Source organism: Phoenix dactylifera, chromosome 16 (assembly GCF_051530095.1).
Source record: "Phoenix dactylifera cultivar Ajwa chromosome 16, Ajwa_hap1_PhDact_Kaust_v1.1, whole genome shotgun sequence".
Lineage (NCBI taxonomy): Eukaryota > Viridiplantae > Streptophyta > Magnoliopsida > Arecales > Arecaceae > Phoenix > Phoenix dactylifera.
The window spans coordinates 1781617-1800480 of record NC_143205.1 but is presented as its reverse complement, the minus strand read 5'-3'; the positions used below and the strand labels follow the sequence as shown (position 1 = coordinate 1800480).

At 36.9% G+C, this 18864-nt stretch overlaps 1 protein-coding gene and 1 pseudogene across 1 annotated transcript; one reads left to right on the top strand and one right to left on the bottom strand.

The window, feature by feature from the left end:
- Nucleotides 1-873: 873 nt before the first annotated feature.
- LOC103716369 (NAD(P)-binding Rossmann-fold superfamily protein) lies at nt 874-13181 on the bottom strand. Its single transcript, XM_026808197.4, has 8 exons — nt 12986-13181; nt 10139-10232; nt 9908-9996; nt 9667-9722; nt 5100-5246; nt 1737-1862; nt 1465-1631; nt 874-1383 (listed from the first exon to the last, which is right to left on the bottom strand). The coding sequence occupies exons 1-8, from the start codon at nt 13123-13125 to the stop codon at nt 1351-1353; spliced, it is 852 nt and encodes a 283-aa protein (XP_026663998.1). The 5' UTR covers nt 13126-13181; the 3' UTR covers nt 874-1350.
- LOC149751084 (uncharacterized) lies at nt 7982-8977 on the top strand (annotated as a pseudogene).
- Nucleotides 13182-18864: the final 5683 nt, after the last annotated feature.

Genomic DNA, 18864 nt, shown 5'->3' with positions numbered 1-18864 from the left:
ATGAGACCTAATCTGATCTAACTGCGACAAAGAAGTAAAGAAAATAAAAATTTGTAACAATAGTGACGTTACAAAATGATAAGATAATAACACATTCTTTTCATCGCCATGATATCTTCACTTTAATTTAATATTTAGATAATAATTATGAAATAAATAGCACATATGGATTTCTAGTTCTCTCTACAAAGGCTCAAAATTTATCATGAAATTCTAGACAACCAGAGAGATTTGTTACCATGGTTTGTTTATTTATAACTACAGGTTGAATCAGTATAACAGCAAAACTATATTTACAGTCTTCAAGGACTGATTTGATAAGTGTTCATCAGGACCAAACCAAAGGCTGTAAAGAAGGTGGTCGATTGGTTCCAAGCCAGTTCGGTTAGTTGCTTTGCTCATATTGAGTCAGGATTTAGTATCCCATGCTTGGATTTCCATAGATCAAAGTGTAATTAAATGATAGAAAACCTAACTTTGAGACCTTCACACTTTAAACTTCAGAAATCAAATGCAGCTTCCCTTGGATTTCCTTCAGTTGACAACAGTCTACACAAGGAAATTAGACAAACTTGATACATGAATAGAATTCATCATGAGAAACCGGATTAAAATAAAGAATTCTATTTAAACATGATTGCCATGCGATCAGACTGACATTTTTTATTTATATAAACTGTTTTCTGAAATGCTTTTGGATCGCATAATTTGAATTTTCATACTCAGCATACAAATATATTTCCAACAGTATATGCCAATGGGGCTGCCAACCCCAAATAGTTGGGAAAAGGGTATATGATTGCAATTATATGCCAATGAGATCGAGGTCTGCTAGTTGGCACCCCAGCAAGTGCTCGGAAGGGAATTTCCAAGTTCCATACCAGAATGTAGCACTGCCACTTTATTTCTTTACAAGGAGAAAAAGTCCAAAGATGCATGCATACATATATGCATGCATGCATGTATATGTATACACACATATGCACATCCATATATGTATGTATATGTATATATGTGTATATATTTATATATATGTACCATACAGTAAATTGATGAAAGAAAGTTCAGCAACATATTATTCTGTGAAGTGCTGATGGAGAGGATAGTTGAGCTAGCCTATGTAGAAGGGTAAAATATTTCACCAGAATTTCTTCCCTTTTTGCTCTAAAGAATGCAAGCAATACAACATGGAGGATTGGAATATTTGAAACCTCATCATAAAGATTAAGCTCCCAACTAAAGACTTCAAATTGGTAGTTTGGAGGCAACCTGAGCTTATGACTGATGTGTCAACGAGTTCAAATGCTGAAAATTGATGTCGAGCAGTCACATTGGCTGAGTGCACCAAATTCATGTCCGCACTTTTGCCGCAGCTTCCTTAATCTGTTCAATTGTGAAAATGCCGAAAAAGTCATCATCCATGACTGCGTTGATCACTGCATATGCAACATCATCGACACTCACAGGCCGTGCCAACAGGAGATCAGATGCAGGCAGCGAGCTCAGGGGCTTTGTAAAATTTTCAGTGGCAAGCAGTAGTCTCTCTAATGGTTCACCTATAACATCAAGTGGGATCTCAAAGCCATCTACCTTTCTCTTACCATAGATGAAACCAGGTCTAAACACGACACCTGTTGAAACATGAGGCAATTTCAAACATATTGCTGAGTCCAACATTGATAGGATAGTACCAAGTGGTGACTGCTTGAAGGAGAGGTAAAGCCTTTTTTAAGTACCGGAATTTGGGTATTTGGAGAGGACCTCTGACTCGGCTTTTCTCTTGCCAGTGAAATACCCCGAGGTGAGTAGAAATGACGGAAGATTGTAATCATGTACCGAAATCAGAATGAACTTCGGAACTCCTATTAGGATGAGAACTTGAAGGATTAGCTGAACATGTCTCTCTTTTATTGCAGACAAAATCATTTAAATAATTTGCATTAAACATAAAAGTAGAACAAAATAGCATCATACTTGTACACTTAACTCACTCTCACTCTTCCTCTCTCTGGATGGCAATTAATGATCCAACTCACCAACCCAATCCCCCTTAAGCCGATTGAAATTTAGCATAAACAGGTTAAGTCGTAAATGGGTCGACCCAACCTAACCTATTATTAAACAAGTTGGGTTTAGATTTAGAATCATGACCCATTTAACCCATTTCGATCTATTTAATCCTTGAGTCGACTCATAACCTGACTCGTTTAAGACCCACTTAACCTGTTTAAAATCCATCTAACCTGTTAAAGACCTGCCTAACATATTTAACCTACTTTGATCATTTATTAAACAGGGCATGCGGGTCAGGTTGTGTTGCCTGTTTAATCAAAAGATTGGGTTTGGGTTGACATATATTTGACCACCTGTATCTAACTCGACGCATCTCAACCAACGTAACTGCTACTCTCTCACTTTCTCTAGAGCAAATATGTTTTACAAGGACAAAAGTACTCCTCATGCATATACATTCACACATAATATATGTGTAAAGTAATTACATCTTTTACATACTAGTCACATCCAAGATGAAGCTAATGGACCTAGGATTGCCATGTTTTTTTCCTATTTCTATTTTATTATGTTGCTAATCTTGTTTTACATTATTTCATATTCTCTCTTCTTCTATCTATTACCCTCTCTATCAAGAGAAGAAAATAAAAAGACAGAAGGGAGAAGAGCAGTTAGAAGACACTTTTTATAAGGATAAGATATGAAATTATGGAATCCACCAACTCCACGATCATAGATATCCGATGCTTGTACAAAAAGTTGCACCTTGCAGAAGTTTGCTAGTTTCATGTAGATTGTGGAAGGCCTGGATTGTGCAATCTAACAATTCTTTGAATCTATGGTACATCAAAATCCCTTAGCCAAGACGAACATGCCCTCAAGTTCTAAGATGTTTACTTTGGTTTCCTTTCCAATCTTCATAGTTCCAAGTAGCCAAGTAGGGCTGTCAACGGACCGAACCAAGACAATCATGCCCTCAAGCTTAGATGATAGAATCAAAGGCTAGGCTCGAGCATGGAAACATGAGCTAAATAGTCTTTGGGCTAGTCCCAAGTAGAGAATTTGATACAGATAAGGCCCATTTTGAGCTCGGCGCAATCCAAAAAAAATATCTTGAGCCATGTTGGGCTTGGGCTTGATAACCTAAGGCATAGTCTAGGCTCGGGTGCAAGGCTTCGAGCCTGCATTGGGCCGAGCTCAGCTAGCTCATTGACAGGCCTAGTTCCAAGATACTTTATTTCGTTTTTTTTTTTCATTGTAAGAACCAAGAATTCATTGCCTTAGATTTTTGAAGTTTCATTAGCAAAATAACTTCTTTTTGATGCAATTGTGAGCTTTTGCCCTTCATGTTTTAAAAGGAAATAATTATGTCAAGCATCATGGACGGCATTCAATAGCCATGGTCTGCCTAAACCAAGATGGGTGATAATCATCGGAATGATGTCACGTATTATTTGATCTTTGTACCTATTGTTGATGGAAAGGAGATAATACTTTGATGTTTAATAATGATTTTCACATGATTGTTCATCCAAGCCATTGAACATGGAGATGTTTCTGGCTCTATCACTAAATTGAGATTTTCCACCATATCGCCACCTTGTTCAAAACCATGTTCCTAACAGTTCCATTATTAACAATGATCTTAGATAAATTTCCACTACCATTTTTAAACTCGTGGTTCATCTTTCTTTTAGAATAGGAGTACTCTTAAAAGATTTTGCAAAAAAGAATTTACATCTTTAGAAAGCATACTTGCATCTCTAAAAACAGAATCCACTCTTAAAGATGAATCAAGAGCTTCTAAAGGAAGAACATTCCAACTTTAGAGAAATATCTATATGTCTTTTCGTATTCAAAAGTAGAAGAAATATGAATACAAGACTTGGGGTTTACCTCTAGTTTGAGGAATTCGATGAAATACCGATATGCAGCTTCTTCATGATAATCAACTATAGAAAGTGGAAGTTGAGAAGAAGGATTCAATTATTTAGGAGAAAGTTGACTCTCTAATATTACCATCACCCTTCTGAAATATTCTGCCAATGCTTCATATTTTGCATTCACTGCCTTGATTAGATCCTCCAATTCTGACCCATTATTCAAATAACCCAATAAGAGAGAATGTGGGGTTCCATAGCTTCTCCAAGAGCAGATATAGAAAGGAGAAGAGTTTGAAGAGGGTTCGAAAAGGAGGAAAAACTAGGAAATCCACCCTCAAGAAAATCAGTAACTCATAATTCTCAAAATACCCAAAAACCTTGTTCACAATGCTTCGCAAGCTATATAAAATAGACTCTCATGGCAGCGAATTCTGAAAAATGGCAACTAGTTCTCAGAAGACAACTATTTTATGTGAATGTGGTGTCACATTTGTTGCCTGAGGTAACTATGGAAGAGAGACCTGCCATAATACCTAGGAGGCCAGTTAACCAGTAAGGAATCCCACATTATTGGTTAGCCAACTTAAGTTTATCCAAGGAAATGCCTTCAACAGATCCCCCCCATACATGAAGAGAGCTTAGGAAGAAGGAAGAGGGCAAACTTCGATAGGGATTTTATTCATCTTTTAGGCACAAATATTACTCCAAAAAAACAAACTCGAACACAACGCATAGATAAAACTCCGGCCACACTTCGAGATGGTTTATTTTACAACTTGTGATCATCTCACGTGGCTAGTTATCAGAACTAAGAATTCTTTTATCACCATGAAATGTCACATCACTAGAAATGCAAAGAACAGAAATTATCAGAAAATCTCCTCCTAAGAAAAACATTATATAGCCATAAGTTGCATTCAGCTTTTTATTAAAATGTATTTCCATGACAGGTAAGAGCTAAACCTTCTTCCAATGCCAATGATCACCTTAAATATATCTTAGGCATGTTTTGCTTTTTTTTTCTGTAAATTTCTAATTAACTGGGACTAAAACTTAGCAGCTTTACCTGACTGAAGAAAGGATCTTTCGCTAAATGTAACTACATGCTAACAGCTCACTAATAAAAGGATGATTCATTTTCGAGTCTAAAATGGAGCCAGTGCATTATTTACGAAGATACCAAGCTTGACATAAAGTACTTACCAAAATCTTTTGCGGCACCCACTGCCAAGATATTGGCCTCACCATTTATCTTCTTCATCTGTTCCTCACTTCCAAACCCTCCAAGGGTTGAAACAACTGCTGTTGCCCCAACCAGTACTTCATCCCATCTTGCATAGAAAACATCTCCTGCATAGATTTTAGGCCTGGATTAAATACATTTTATCAAAAAGCTTTCCACACGTACCCAATGGACCCCTAGTTTTAACAAGTCCTTAAAAAGCAAAAGAAAGAAATGATCAACGAGTTTTAGTAGAGAAGCAGCAAACAGAAATAATATAAGAATTCTAATGAGCATTGATCAACGAATTTTAGTAGAGACAAGGAAAATGACAGAGGATAAGATTATAGACATATTCTAATTAGAGAGCTTAAAAGGCATACAAGCCATGGTATGTACTAGAAGGCCAGAGGAAACAAGATCAGTAAAAACTAGGAGCAGATTCAAAATGTCCATAACAAATTTACAGAAGAACTCAAAAGTAGAATTTATGCAAATAATAAAGTTCTTATTAGGATATGGAATGAGAAAACTGATATAGCGAATATATGGCATTCATTGATGGAGAGAGGATCATGTATATTTAAGATACTCTTTTATTAGAGATGGTCTATCATGTACTAAAATTTCAAAGACAACTACATTGTGACAGAAGCATAAAACCTCCACATGTAATTTTGTAATTTACCATCTTCCATGATGGGAAGAAAAGGCACCCTTACTTTGTATTTCAATATAAATTGTGTGGTTGTATATTTCTTTCTGGAACTATGGCTTCATCTATGCACGAAGAGGATTAGAAAATGCAAGCCATTAAAATCCACTCCCATAGAGAGCTGCATAATCAATGTTAGAGGCAAATTATTGCATTATCTTCTTGTATCCAAGTTATTCCAACGGTCAAATAGAGAAGTTCAGCAATAGCAACATTGTGGTTTTTCATAATTTGAAAGTCTACATATGGAAGGACTTCCAGAACTATGAGGGCAATTGTTCTCTTCTATATTCTTCTTGAGGGAATATGGGTTCTATAGTTTTGGTGATATATTCACATTCAGACATGAGAACTCGATCAGTAGGGCTCAGTTAGTTTCCAGGAGAACAAAACGGATTCAAATTAAAAAAAAAAATACATTTATGCCCTAAAACCACCAACATGGCCTACATCATGATGACTTGAATCCAGTTTTCTAGGTTGATTTTCATATAGGTTTCTTAGAGGGAAAAGGTTGTGATTTTACTTGTTCATCTACATGCTATTATGGTTTGTTCCCTTGACCTTAAGTTGATAGACGAGCTTCTATATTTATATTTGCATAAAACAACCTACTCAAAGTTTGTTCCAAAATCACATAGCAAGAGCAACCCAAGCTCTAAATTGAGAGAGCTGGGTGATATGCTTTATAATCATAAAAAAGTCATTGTGGTTTATGCATTTGAAGATAACTTTTATGTTATTTATGTAACATCCTGCAAAGGACCAAAAAGTTTATGCAACTACATAAATATCGTTAGCAGTAAAATTGTTCCATTTGTCATTGGTATCTATATGTTGCACTATGAAGCATGGACAATGATAAAAGATATAAAGATGACACAATGCAGATGCCAGTACAATCATGAAAAAAAAAGGGGGCACAGATATGTCAATGTTATGACCACAGATATTCTAGAGTTTTAGATCTCCCCACTCTCTTGTAGGCTCTCTCTCTCTCTCTCTCTATGTGTGTGTGTGTGTGTGTGAGGGCATATAGGATGATGAAGGCCAAATGAGAGTTCTATTTACCTTAAAAAGGGTTGTGGACATAAAATGTAGTTTGACTTGAACCATACCCCAAAAAAACATGTCCTTGTTGTATCATATGAAAACAAAATAGGAGATACATACTAGCGACAGGTAGATCATTTGAGCTACATCAAAAGTATAATCACTCTCAAGGTTTTAAAACTCAGTTTCAGTTCCAGTTTTAGTCCCCAAGGTAGAGCTTAATTTTGGAGGTTTTGGCGGTTTCAACAGTTTCACTCCAAATTTTGAAATTTCAACCAAAGAGCCAAAAAATCCAAAAATTAAAAAAAATATATGTTGTTATGGGTTATTTAGATTCATAATTTATGTAGCTTGGGTAGTTTTAAGATTTTAAAAATATCATATATCCATTTCCTCCCAAAGCTTTTTTTCTTTTGAAGTTTGCATGTTACGTATGTTCAGGCTAGAATAATATTTTAGTACAAAGTACTCTAAGTCTCAAACAATACCTATATAATCGATTAGAATGGAGACACTACATGCTCTGCCTAGGATCCTTAGTCACTGTTAAAAATAATCCTTTCTTTATGAGTAATCACATCATATCAACAAATAATTATATAAAGCTAGAAAAAGAAAAAAGCAAAAAACAACAAGCGCCCCACCCCTCATGCTCCTTTTTGATGCACTTCCAAGCTTTGTTGCAATGTTTCAAATCTGACCTCACAAACATGTGTTAATGGTTTATGCCTTATAGATAAATGTGTGATTGAACTAGCATATGAAAGGATATACTGATGCTTGAATAATGTTAGTGAATATTATAAAAGAGTAAACAAAAATACTTTTTAAACAATAAAAGGTTTGCCCAGTTTCAGCCAAAATGGACTGAAATCGGCCCAAAACTGGCCTAAATTGATGGAAACTGAAAATTTTAGCCAGTCTCCCATTGGGCTCAGCCAAAATTGTTAGTGCTTCTTGCAAATGGCTCGAGGGTTACAAGCTGCTACGATCGCAAATATGCTGCTACTTGATGAAATTGGGACTATAAAAGGACTAACCTAATTGGTAACCTGCAGCGAGCTGGAGAGACATATTGGTTTTCACATCTTGATTCAATATTGGTGTATTAAACATGTACAATGCAATTTATGCAGTTTTGAAGAATATCATTAACGATAGATCAACATATGTGTAAAGAGAATGTGCAAATGCTGCTTGTGATTTGTAACATTATTCAAGTCAGTCTTCATATTACATCTCATGAGAGAATTCATGGGCACGGATGATCTATGCCAGATCCTTCAGCATCAACCTCAAGAAATTCTCAATATCATGAACTTAATCTTTTTAACACAAAAACTTATTCAAGAGTTCAAAGAAAATGGCTTGAAAAGATAATATCTTTTTAAAGAAGCGTAATATGAATATTCCTGACATGCATGCTCACTATACTGCTCGTCGAGGATGAATGCCGAATCAACATGATGAAATGACTACAGAACATCATTATCAGCTGGATGTATTTGTTGCTAGAGTTGATTCAAAGTTGCAAGAATTAAACAACAAATTTAGTGAGAACACAAAGGAACTTTTAGTCTCAACATGGGATCAGATTTCAAATATGGTTATAAATTGTCTAAAATTCATGATATTTTTAAAATGGTTGAAAATTTTATCAAAATGACTTCATCAAACAAGAGATAAATCATGTAAGATTAAAAGTTAAAGCCCTATGAAAGATATGCCTGAAACTTCAAAATGCATCATCAATTTGTGAACTCTATCATGGAGTGGTGAAGACAAGAAAATCAAAGATCCATCATCACATAAATCATCTGCTTAGACTCATACTGACTTCCACTTTTAACAGCAACTATGGAACAAGCATTCGCAGCCATGAATATCATGAAAATGAAACTTTGAAACAAAATGAAGAGCAAGTTTCTCACAAATTATTTGGTTATTTAGATTGCAAAAAGAAATATTGAAAGGTTTAGTAATATTCAAACATAGATGATTTTTGTTGTACTAAATAACATTGAGCACAACTGTAATAATTTTTTACAGTCTATCCACAAGAATTTGGTTTCTTTTAGAATGTCTTTTTAAGTTATAATAAACGTTTATTGTTGTCTCCTGAAATGAAAAATCCTTGTTCTACCCTTGCATAGTCCTTAAGATCGCCTCCTTATTAAGTATGTTGTTGCAATATATGTCCCCTTCTTTTTCTTCACTACAAATCCTCAGTCGCAAACTTCGACCTCTACAGTTTTGGCATCTGTTTGCTAACATTTCAATGTCCTTAAACTATAATCTTGATAAAAGTATTCATATGCCTATTGTTAAATGCCACATCATATAGCTTTTGTATATTTATTATTTTCCTTGAAATATATTTCCATTTGCAGACTTTTATTGTTTCTAGTCATTATGCCTTAGCTTTATCTTCCTATAGAATTCTTGCCTTGTTCTCCTCCAATGATTTGAACCAACCTATTGTGTTGCTTATCTAATACAAACCAATCTTGCTAAAAAAAATCTGCGTTCATATCTATCCATGCATGTGCACTTGTTTTAGTTAGTGTGGGCACTCGGGTGCAGTTTCTTTTCAAAAAAAAAAAAAACCTACTTGGCCATAAATTCTTTCCTGCCAATAATAAGCTCATATGATTATTACTTTGTTAAAGGAAAATAACTATAGAATGTAAAGTTGTAAACTGTGCATTGAAGAGACCTGTATAAGCACTATAGGCATCAACTGATGCAGACTCAAGCCAGAACTTGGTATAAGATCATACCTGCCATCCATGTGACTTGGTCCGTCCAAGAATCTGAGTAAGAAGGCTTCCCTGACCTGTAATAATTACCTAAACTTTAGTATATAAAAAGTGCCCAGCATAGAAAAAGGAAAAGAGAGGGGGAGAGAGGTTTATATTGTTAAAACAAAAAGCATGAATAGTAACTTCGGATATAATATACCTCAATAGAAAATATAAAATCATAAAAAAGAATACCCTCATGATAAGAAAACTAATGCACCTGCTTAGGCTGACAACCTCGATGCCCTTGGAGACCGCAGCTTTGCAAATAGCAGAACCAACAAAACCACTGCCTCCCAAGACTACAATCTAAGAAAAAAAATATCACATTATTTTATAGCAGTATGGATGTAGATTTACATGTAATGGAGTGAAAATGAGATTATATACATGCATAGTAACACGCATGCATGCATAGATATATGAAATAAAACATGGCTAAAGTACATACCTTTTCAGATTTTACATCTGCCACTACATCTATTGGAACAGAAGAGGAATCTTCCCTGATATCTGGCGCAGCGTAACTACATCTTACACTGATCCTATAAAAGGGGTAATGGATGAGACATGTCACCACATGTATATCTAATTGGCGACCATCATCATTGTTGAAGTTCAAAAATGCTTATGATGAGACAAAACCAAAAAATCTAGAGCTTCTTCAATCATGAGACAGTTAGAGCAACTGAAATTATCCATTCCCTACCTAAAATTAATTTACCAGCAGACCTTTTAATGTTAATCATAACAATTGTAACAACTAAAGGATCTTACTCCAAAGTAGACAACTAAGAAATGTGCAGGTTTAGGTACAATAAGAGATATCTAGAACCATTAAGAGATATCTAGAACCATAAAACTCCAAGAATCATTGTAAACTGCTCAAATTAGTTGAATGAAAGAAGTAACAACCAATCAATTTCTAGGCCTGTATCACATAGTGAATTCAACCTAACCATTAAGAAACGAGAATTACTCTCCAGCAAGTAGTTCACTATCACATTGCAGGGACCAGCCACAAGGCATTGCAGTCTATGCTGAAACTAAGTTTATGACACAGTTACTTCTGCCAAAACTATAACAGAGCGCTTTTCCTTAAAGTAGAGCTTGAACAGCTGTTTAACCTATTACAACAGAAATACAGTTCAAAAGTTCATTTTACACAAAAGCCAATCCTGCTGTTGAAATTTAATGTTCAACGCATCTAGAGAGTTGATAAATATTGTAAAAAAATGATGTGGCACCGTATTTCTATAAAATTGATCAACAAATTGCTAGAACATTGCCTTTCAATGACTATTTCACTTCACCAAGCCATGCTTCAACCAAACTTAACTAGAAGAAATGTCTTGATATCTCAGTTTCTCCACAAACAGGAAGTTTTTTCCTTAAGGATATTTAAACATAAATTAGAGAACAAACTTCTCTTTCCAATTGCACTATTTCTATCCATTCTCATTTGTGAAAGCATGTCTCACACCTCCATTTTTCGATACCCTCATATTGTGCCATGGCCAAGAATCTATTCTATTTTGATGAGCATATTATGGTATATATATTTGTAATGCCTCAACGGTGAAGCCATGTTAAAATCAATACCAAACTCCGGTACCCATCTGCTTCTCTCTCTCACACACACACAATGAGATCACAACCATTTAAGAAATAGCTCATCTTTTTATACAAGCATAGTACTTCTCAACGTCACTTCTTCCTCATGTACAATCATAAACAACCAAGCATTTTATGAAAAATTACAATGATCCATGAAAGGTACCATTACTACGATTCTGTTCTATCTGGATAAAATGACAAAGCTCTATGTGGTAGCCATGAGTCAGCCTAAATTTTCTTTTAGTTTAGGATGGAACACTCAAGTCCAAGCCTATGAAAGCTTGACCCAATACTTAATTGCTAATAGATGATCGCGAAGGGTTACACAACAAAAGCTGCACTCTAATCAAGGATCAAATGGATGCAAGACAAGTGGCATGGATAATATTGCATACTGCATGAACATAAAGGCCAGTAACATGCAGGACTTTTTTTTCGGGTGGCCCATTATTTCTCTTTATCTTAGATGTGGGACTCAGAATGCACTCATACAGATGATATTTTGCCAATCTGAAAATGGACAGGAGATTTTCACTTACAAACTGCACAAATAGAGCCCTAAACCAAGCAACTAGACCATTTACACCTCCTAATCAATTGCTTTATCTTGCTTATTCCCTACCCTTCTAGTTGTAGAATCAGCCAGCTTCCAAAATTGGTTGCAAGATTAACCAATAGCATGATTTTTTATTGCGAAAGCTACTGCTTGGTTTGTCCAGCAGCAATGACAATCAAGGTACGCCATCTTAGTTTAAGCTTCATATTGGTGTCACCAATTACTGTGTCGGTATGCATGGTATAGGAGCCAGTTCAGCGTAGCGAGTATCGATACATCTTTCGTACTATGCATCGGTACCAAACTGGTACAGTACTATACACCCCATACCATCTGGTTCGGTATGGTACGGCGTACCATGATGACAATTGTCTGCAAATTTATTTTTGCACCATCCTTCTATTGCTTCTGTTGTACAATACCCTAAAGCATAGCCCACAGACAGTCAATGCTCCACACCTATATTCATCTGTAACTTTTTCTTTCAAAAACAAGCAGGACGAGCCTCGACCCATTTACCATGCTTGATCCATCTCTCACATTCATACATCATTGTACTCTTCACTATAACAATCACTCCATTCTAGGTGGATGGCATTGAAAATAACTGTACGACATAATCGTTTCGGGCCCTCTGGAACTCCAAAACATATCCGATTATCTATCCCTTTCCACAGGCGGCTTTTTAATCCTACAAGCTATAATTTTCTATCTCTTCCTAGCATAGCTCGTCTCTAGCGTTCAAACTACAAGAACCCTAAACTTCACAGGCATTAAAGGAAGCAAACTCAAAATTTTGATTACGATACATACCACCCGCACAAAAGCAGTGGATTCTTGGTTCTTGAAACCATTCGTGCAGAATTCCAGCATATTAATTCATCAGTCGCGAAAAATAAAATATGAAGCAATTTGGGCATTGAGTCTACTAAAAATTCGAGAAAAAAAAAATCTGATTGTTCTTGAATTCTCATCGATTAACTTTGAGATTAAAAAGTAGGAAACTTGGGACACAAAATCCACGAGTTTGTTCTCGAAAAAATCAACCATAAAACGAGAGGATTGCAGCGTGCGGTCTCAGAGGAGAGGAGAAAAAAAATGAAGGAATTCAAACTAAAATCTAACCTCGTTGAGAGTGGAAACGAAGAACGAGGGAGAGCGCGAGAGATCGGCCGAGGAGTCGACAGGGTGGGGTTCTTCTTGAGGGCGAGCGGAGAAGCGGACACCGGAGAAGCGGAGGACCGGAACCCTGAGGACGCCCACATTTGAGCAGTGGTGGGGGGAGAGAGCTGAGATCGCGGCGTGCTCTTTTCTTTTTCTCTGTGGGTATTCACAAGAAATGTGTGGGCGAAACGGCATGACACGTGGATATGCATCGAGCGGTAATTAAAATTTTCAGATATACCATGGTTGGGGTTTTGGCGTTTTGCGCTCGTATGGGCATATCGGATGGTTTTGGCAACCGTGTTATAACCCTCATAATGGCCATTATTGTAATCATTTTAGCTAACGGTGTAAAAAATATAATAATTATTGTTTTTATTATTTTCTATTATTTCTGTTGTGACATATCATTTAAGATAATAAATAATGATCATTATTTTCTATTATTTTTATTATTATTTTATACAATAAACAAGGATCGTTATTTTCAATTTTGATTTTAAATAATATATGTTTTAAATTCAATTTTTTATCTCAATTTTCTTTTAAAAGTGATTTGTGGTTCAAAATTAATATTATTATTGTACCAGTAAATAGTGAAAGCATATATTATATGTGTACTAGTAGGAAAGAAGTATATCTATTAGAAGATACTTAAATTATGAAAATACATGGCTATTGCCTTTTCTTTTTTTTTTTCCTGGTTCCAGATGAGCCAAGAAACTTAGGATCCTCAAAAAGCTCGGTTGGTCAAGATAAAAGACAGTCCGTCAAGCCTAATCGAGCAAGATTTGAATGCATGCACAGGCATACCATCAACGTTGGGCTAGTTGAAAAGATAGTCAGATAGAAGATAGAGAGTAGCATAGGTGTAGGTGCCTTAACATTCAAAGATTTTTACTATCTTCATACTATTGTTCAAAGAAAATGAAAATGGATGAGGGTATAGTGCTAGACTATGGTAGGGATATAGCGTTAGATTTACAGCTACCTAGCAATCAAAAATTTAAGATGGGATTACAAAAAATTACTTTCTTCGACTAATGTATTATGATAATCTTAATATATTATGATAATCTTAACTACCCATTACCCAAGATTCTTAAGGTTATAATCTTGTTAAACCTAAAGCTTTGATACCATTAAATGTTATGACCTGGATCCGGATCCGTGATACGGTCGTGCCATCGCCGACTATCGCCCATGATAGCACGAAACCTCATACATGAATAATAGGGTAGTTAAACTTGCCAACTTTCATATATAACAGTTATAGTGTAACTTAATAGAAATTTCGAAGTACAGAGCTTCTAAACAGTTTATGTACAAAAATGTATATTTACCCAAAAATGAAAGAAACCCTGATGCATGAGTCTTTTACTGCTATCCCTGGTGGTGATCTGAAAGAAAAATATAAATAAATGGGTATGAGCTACACGGCTCAGTAAGTAATCATGCATAATCTTACTGGATCAAATATAATATTAAGCATTTTAAGCAGAATTTGAGAAGCTAACAAGTACATCATATAATAGTTTTTCATAATAAAATATTCATACTGAGCTGGTAAATCGGTGTATATACCAACATATCTTTTCATGAGAATGCATCGTAAAACTGTATATTGGTATGCCATAGTTTAAAATATACACACTCAGATTTATAACTACGGTCGTACTTAACTCCCACAGCAGGAATCGTATGCTCAGTTATTTTTTCTCACTAGCGAGGGCCATATGCTCAGTTATTCTTACCCACTAGCGGGGGCCATCCATAGCATCTGAGAGCCCATAAATAGTATTATTCACAAATAGTACACATAGATAGAGAGAAAACACATCAACGACAGTTAACATCTGATCTTAGGTTTATACCACAAATATTATATTTAGTGCACTTATAACATCATCATGCATAATGCAAATTGCATGAATAATACTTTAAAACATGATATATACATGATCCATAAAGTAATAAGATTAAGGCAAGTTACTTACTCTTTTTTTTTAATTCGTTCAAAATCCCTTCAAACTTGTTAATCGGCTCTTTGATCACCTATTATGTCAAAAGGGTGGTTATTTAGTAAGTATCCCCTAATTCCATAATTAATCGGTCATTAAGACCCTATTCAGGAGTTTTACTTGAGTCCCTTCCATATTGGGGACTTAGGTTAAAACTTTTCCTTTTTAATTCTTGTTTATAGGGCTTTTGGGTTCAATCCAGAACTAACCCAAGTCTAATTCACCCAATTTTGGAGCCTTCGGGTTCGGTTCAAAAACCAGGCTAGGTTCACATAGGCTGGCTTGGTCTTTAATTATAAAACTAGACCTAGTTCATGATTAGGTCTAGCCTTTTCTGGGTCAAATTAGTTTTCTGATTAAGTCATTAGGCTCAGTCCAAGGTCTAATTGAGCCTATCCTAGGTCTAGGGTCAATTTAAGTTAATTGGCCTGCAGGGACCAATTGAATCCTTTACTTTAAGTTGATTGGGCTTAGCCTAATGGTTGGTTTGAGCCCGCGAGGTCAAATGGGCTTTTGATTTAAAATTGACTAAGTTCGGCCCAATACCAGCTGGCTTAATTAGAGTAGGTCCAGCGTTTGGGCTCGGTTTAAGGCTAGCCCGAGCCCAATAAATTGTTTTAATTTGAATTGGGTTCAGACCCAATTGGACCTGTGCTTAACCCAAATTAGGGCTAGCCTAGTTTAGAACTCAGGTTTACTTGGATTTAGTCGAATCCAATTAACTTTAAAACCCATCATTTTAAAATACTTTGGGCTCGTCCAAACTTAGCCCAATCCGATTGGGCTAGGGTTTAGTCATATTTGGCTAAGCCAATTTATTGTTTATTAAGCCTAACGAGTTTTGGACCCGAACCTGGATCCGACCTGTCAGGCCGAACCCATTAAGGGTCCCATTATTTCTAGAGGCTTCTCGCCTCTTCATCTCCCTTCTCCTCCCTTTCTCCCTCTCATTCATCTCCACTGGAAACCCTAAACCCTTTCTTCCTTCTTCTTCCACCTTCGGCCGAAACCTCCGGCCTTTTCCCATGCTCCCTCCTCCCTCTCTCTTTGCCCCCCCCCACCTCTTCTCCCTCTTGCCGTGCCACCGTGGGGTTTGAGCCTCCTCCGGAAGATGCTCCCACCTCGGAGCGGCAGAAGGAAGAGGGTAGGGGGCCCTGGACCTCCTCTGAAGTGACACCGGAGGAGTCGAACAGGGTCCTCGAGGTACGAATGAGCCCATGGGAGCTCCCGTGAGGCAGCCGACGCTTCCTTAGCCTGTAGCCGCTCTAGCGACTGTGGTCGAGGGGTGTACCTCCCAGGGTAGAATCAGTGGGGTAGGGAGGGGCTAAGCCCCCGTTCGAAGTGATGCCGGAGGGAGGTTTAGTCTCCGGGAGCCTCCCTCTCCTACTTCGGTCATGGCGGAGGATGAAGCTCAAGGTCCAGTAAGTTATATATATATTGTTTATTTTATTCTTTCTTTTCTTTTCTTTCTCTTTTCTTTTTCTTTTCTTCTCCTCCTCCTTCTGTGGTGGCGCCACCACCTCCTCATCGGAGAAGAGGTGGGGCTCGGCCAGATCCTAGTGGCCCTGTGGCCACATTTGGTGCCCTAAGGCAACGGCGGCCAAGCCTGCGGTGCCCTAGGTGCCCGCAGGCCGAGCCTAGTTGGGCTTGGCCCGGATAGCTCACAGAACCTGAGCCGGCCCTAGTTGGGCTCGGCCTAGATAGCTCATAAAACTTGGGCCCACCCTAGTTGGGCTCGGCCTAGTTTTGTTACTAGGCCTGGGCCAACCCAGGGCTATATTCAGGGCGGCCCATGGCCTGCCCTTGTGCGCAGGCCTGGCCTGAGGTTAGACTCATTGGCCTACTTTTCTCTGTGTCTGAACTTCTTCCCTCTATTTCACTGTTGAAACAGAGGGGAGAAACATTCTACAGAGGGACTTTCCTTCTCTGTTCAAATCAAATTACCAAATGTGCAAGGTTTTTACCTTGTTTCTATAGTGATCAGCAATCCCTCCTCCCAACTCCTCAGGCTCTAGGGTTCCTTTCCTCTAGCTCCCGGCTCCAAGGTTCAACTCCTTTTCCTTAGTGGTTAAAATGGAAAGTTTAAATAACCTCCCTTAAATAGTGTACTTCGGAGAGGTGGCACCCTCTTTTTCCTTAGTGAATGGAAGGCCTACAGCTGGCTTTTTCCCCATGGCCAGCTGGGCCCATCACTTTAGCTAGGGGCATAAGGTGGCAACCTCTCCTTCTTCATGAATGGGGGTCCAACAACTTGCCTTTTCCTTACTGGCCAGCTGGGGTGCGTCACCTCAACCTGCAGCATGAGGTGGTAGCCCTCAAATGGGCTGAGGTGGTAGCCCTCAAATGGGCTGCCAACCATGAGCCCAAGTTGGCCCATTTAATGACCTGACCCCATACTCTTATATTGGGCCTGAAAATACTAGGCCAAGTTAGTATTGGGCTTGGATATTACAGTATACACCACTGCGAGTATATGGCTCAGTTTATGATGAAGTTATGCTTCGAAGATTTTCAATGTGCTAATCCAACTTTCTAGATTTCATTGGCTATTCAAAAAAGCATATAAAGTAACATAAAAAGCTCTTTCGAAGATCCTAAGTGGTTAGTTTCATGCGAGTGAGGTATATTTGAAACCAATAAGCTTTTCTTGATTTTGTAAATCCCAGTTTTTTTTAAAAAAATGGGGTGGGGTTGGAATTATTTGTTTGTAAAAGATTAAGATGCCATAGGCATTTTGCTTGTTTGAGGTCTAGTTGAATAATTTTTTTAATATATTTGTTTAATGTATTAGGAGCACAACTAGAAGAGTTGGTGGGTTGGAGGATTTATGTTATGATTCTAATAGTTGTGATCTACCAAGATTTATTGTTGAACTCTTAAATAGTGATAAATGCATAAAAACTAGATAACCTTCATTACAAGAGGTGGACTTTCATGTCATTCAGTAACGATACACACATAGAAAAAAGATTATGATGAAACATAGCATACATATTAACTAGGATCACTTTATAAAGTTGCACTTAAAATTCTACTTTAAATGCCAAATCATATAGTCACAGGAGTTATGCAAACTAGCCATATTTTGCATCATCGGCTTCCTTCCCTTACAGAGTAATAAGATTATACTCCTTATGTTTCCAAGAAATGCATTAAATATATCTTCTAATTTATTCAAGTATTCGTAAAGTGAACTTGGAAAAAGAGGTTGTTTCATTTAAAGAAATTATTGTTTTCTTCTTAAACTTATGAGGATTTTGCTATTAGTTGTGAGTATTGAAATGTGCATTAAAGCTACTAAAGATGTGACAAGAAAGGAGATCTAGCAAATCTAATATAAGAACTGAACTATACAAATAATTATGGACTTACTAGCAACCCTTTTTCTGTTTTGTATCTCTAAGAAAGTTTGAAGAGAAATGCAAGTGCAAATAAGAAAACAAAAGTACTTGTTAAAAACCTACAAATAATTTGGAGGCAATACTCTAAAGAATGAAAATTTTTTCTTTAGACAATTGGTCTGCCAAATCTTTAAAAGCGTAGTCATAACCAATAGCCCCAAACTATATCTTCAATATTTTGGGTTGCCATTCTTGACAACTCATCAACCCAAATGCATGATAACAAGGAGCTAGTCTTCCATTATTTCTAACACATCAGTAAAAGCGATAAGTCAAGTAGAACACCAAACAACATTTAGTGCTTAATGTATCACGCTACAAAAAATAGATAGTTTTTGATGTTTCTCTATCAAAATGCATTAAAATTCTTCAACATATAGCAACAACTATCCTAACTTTAATGAAAACATGGATCAAA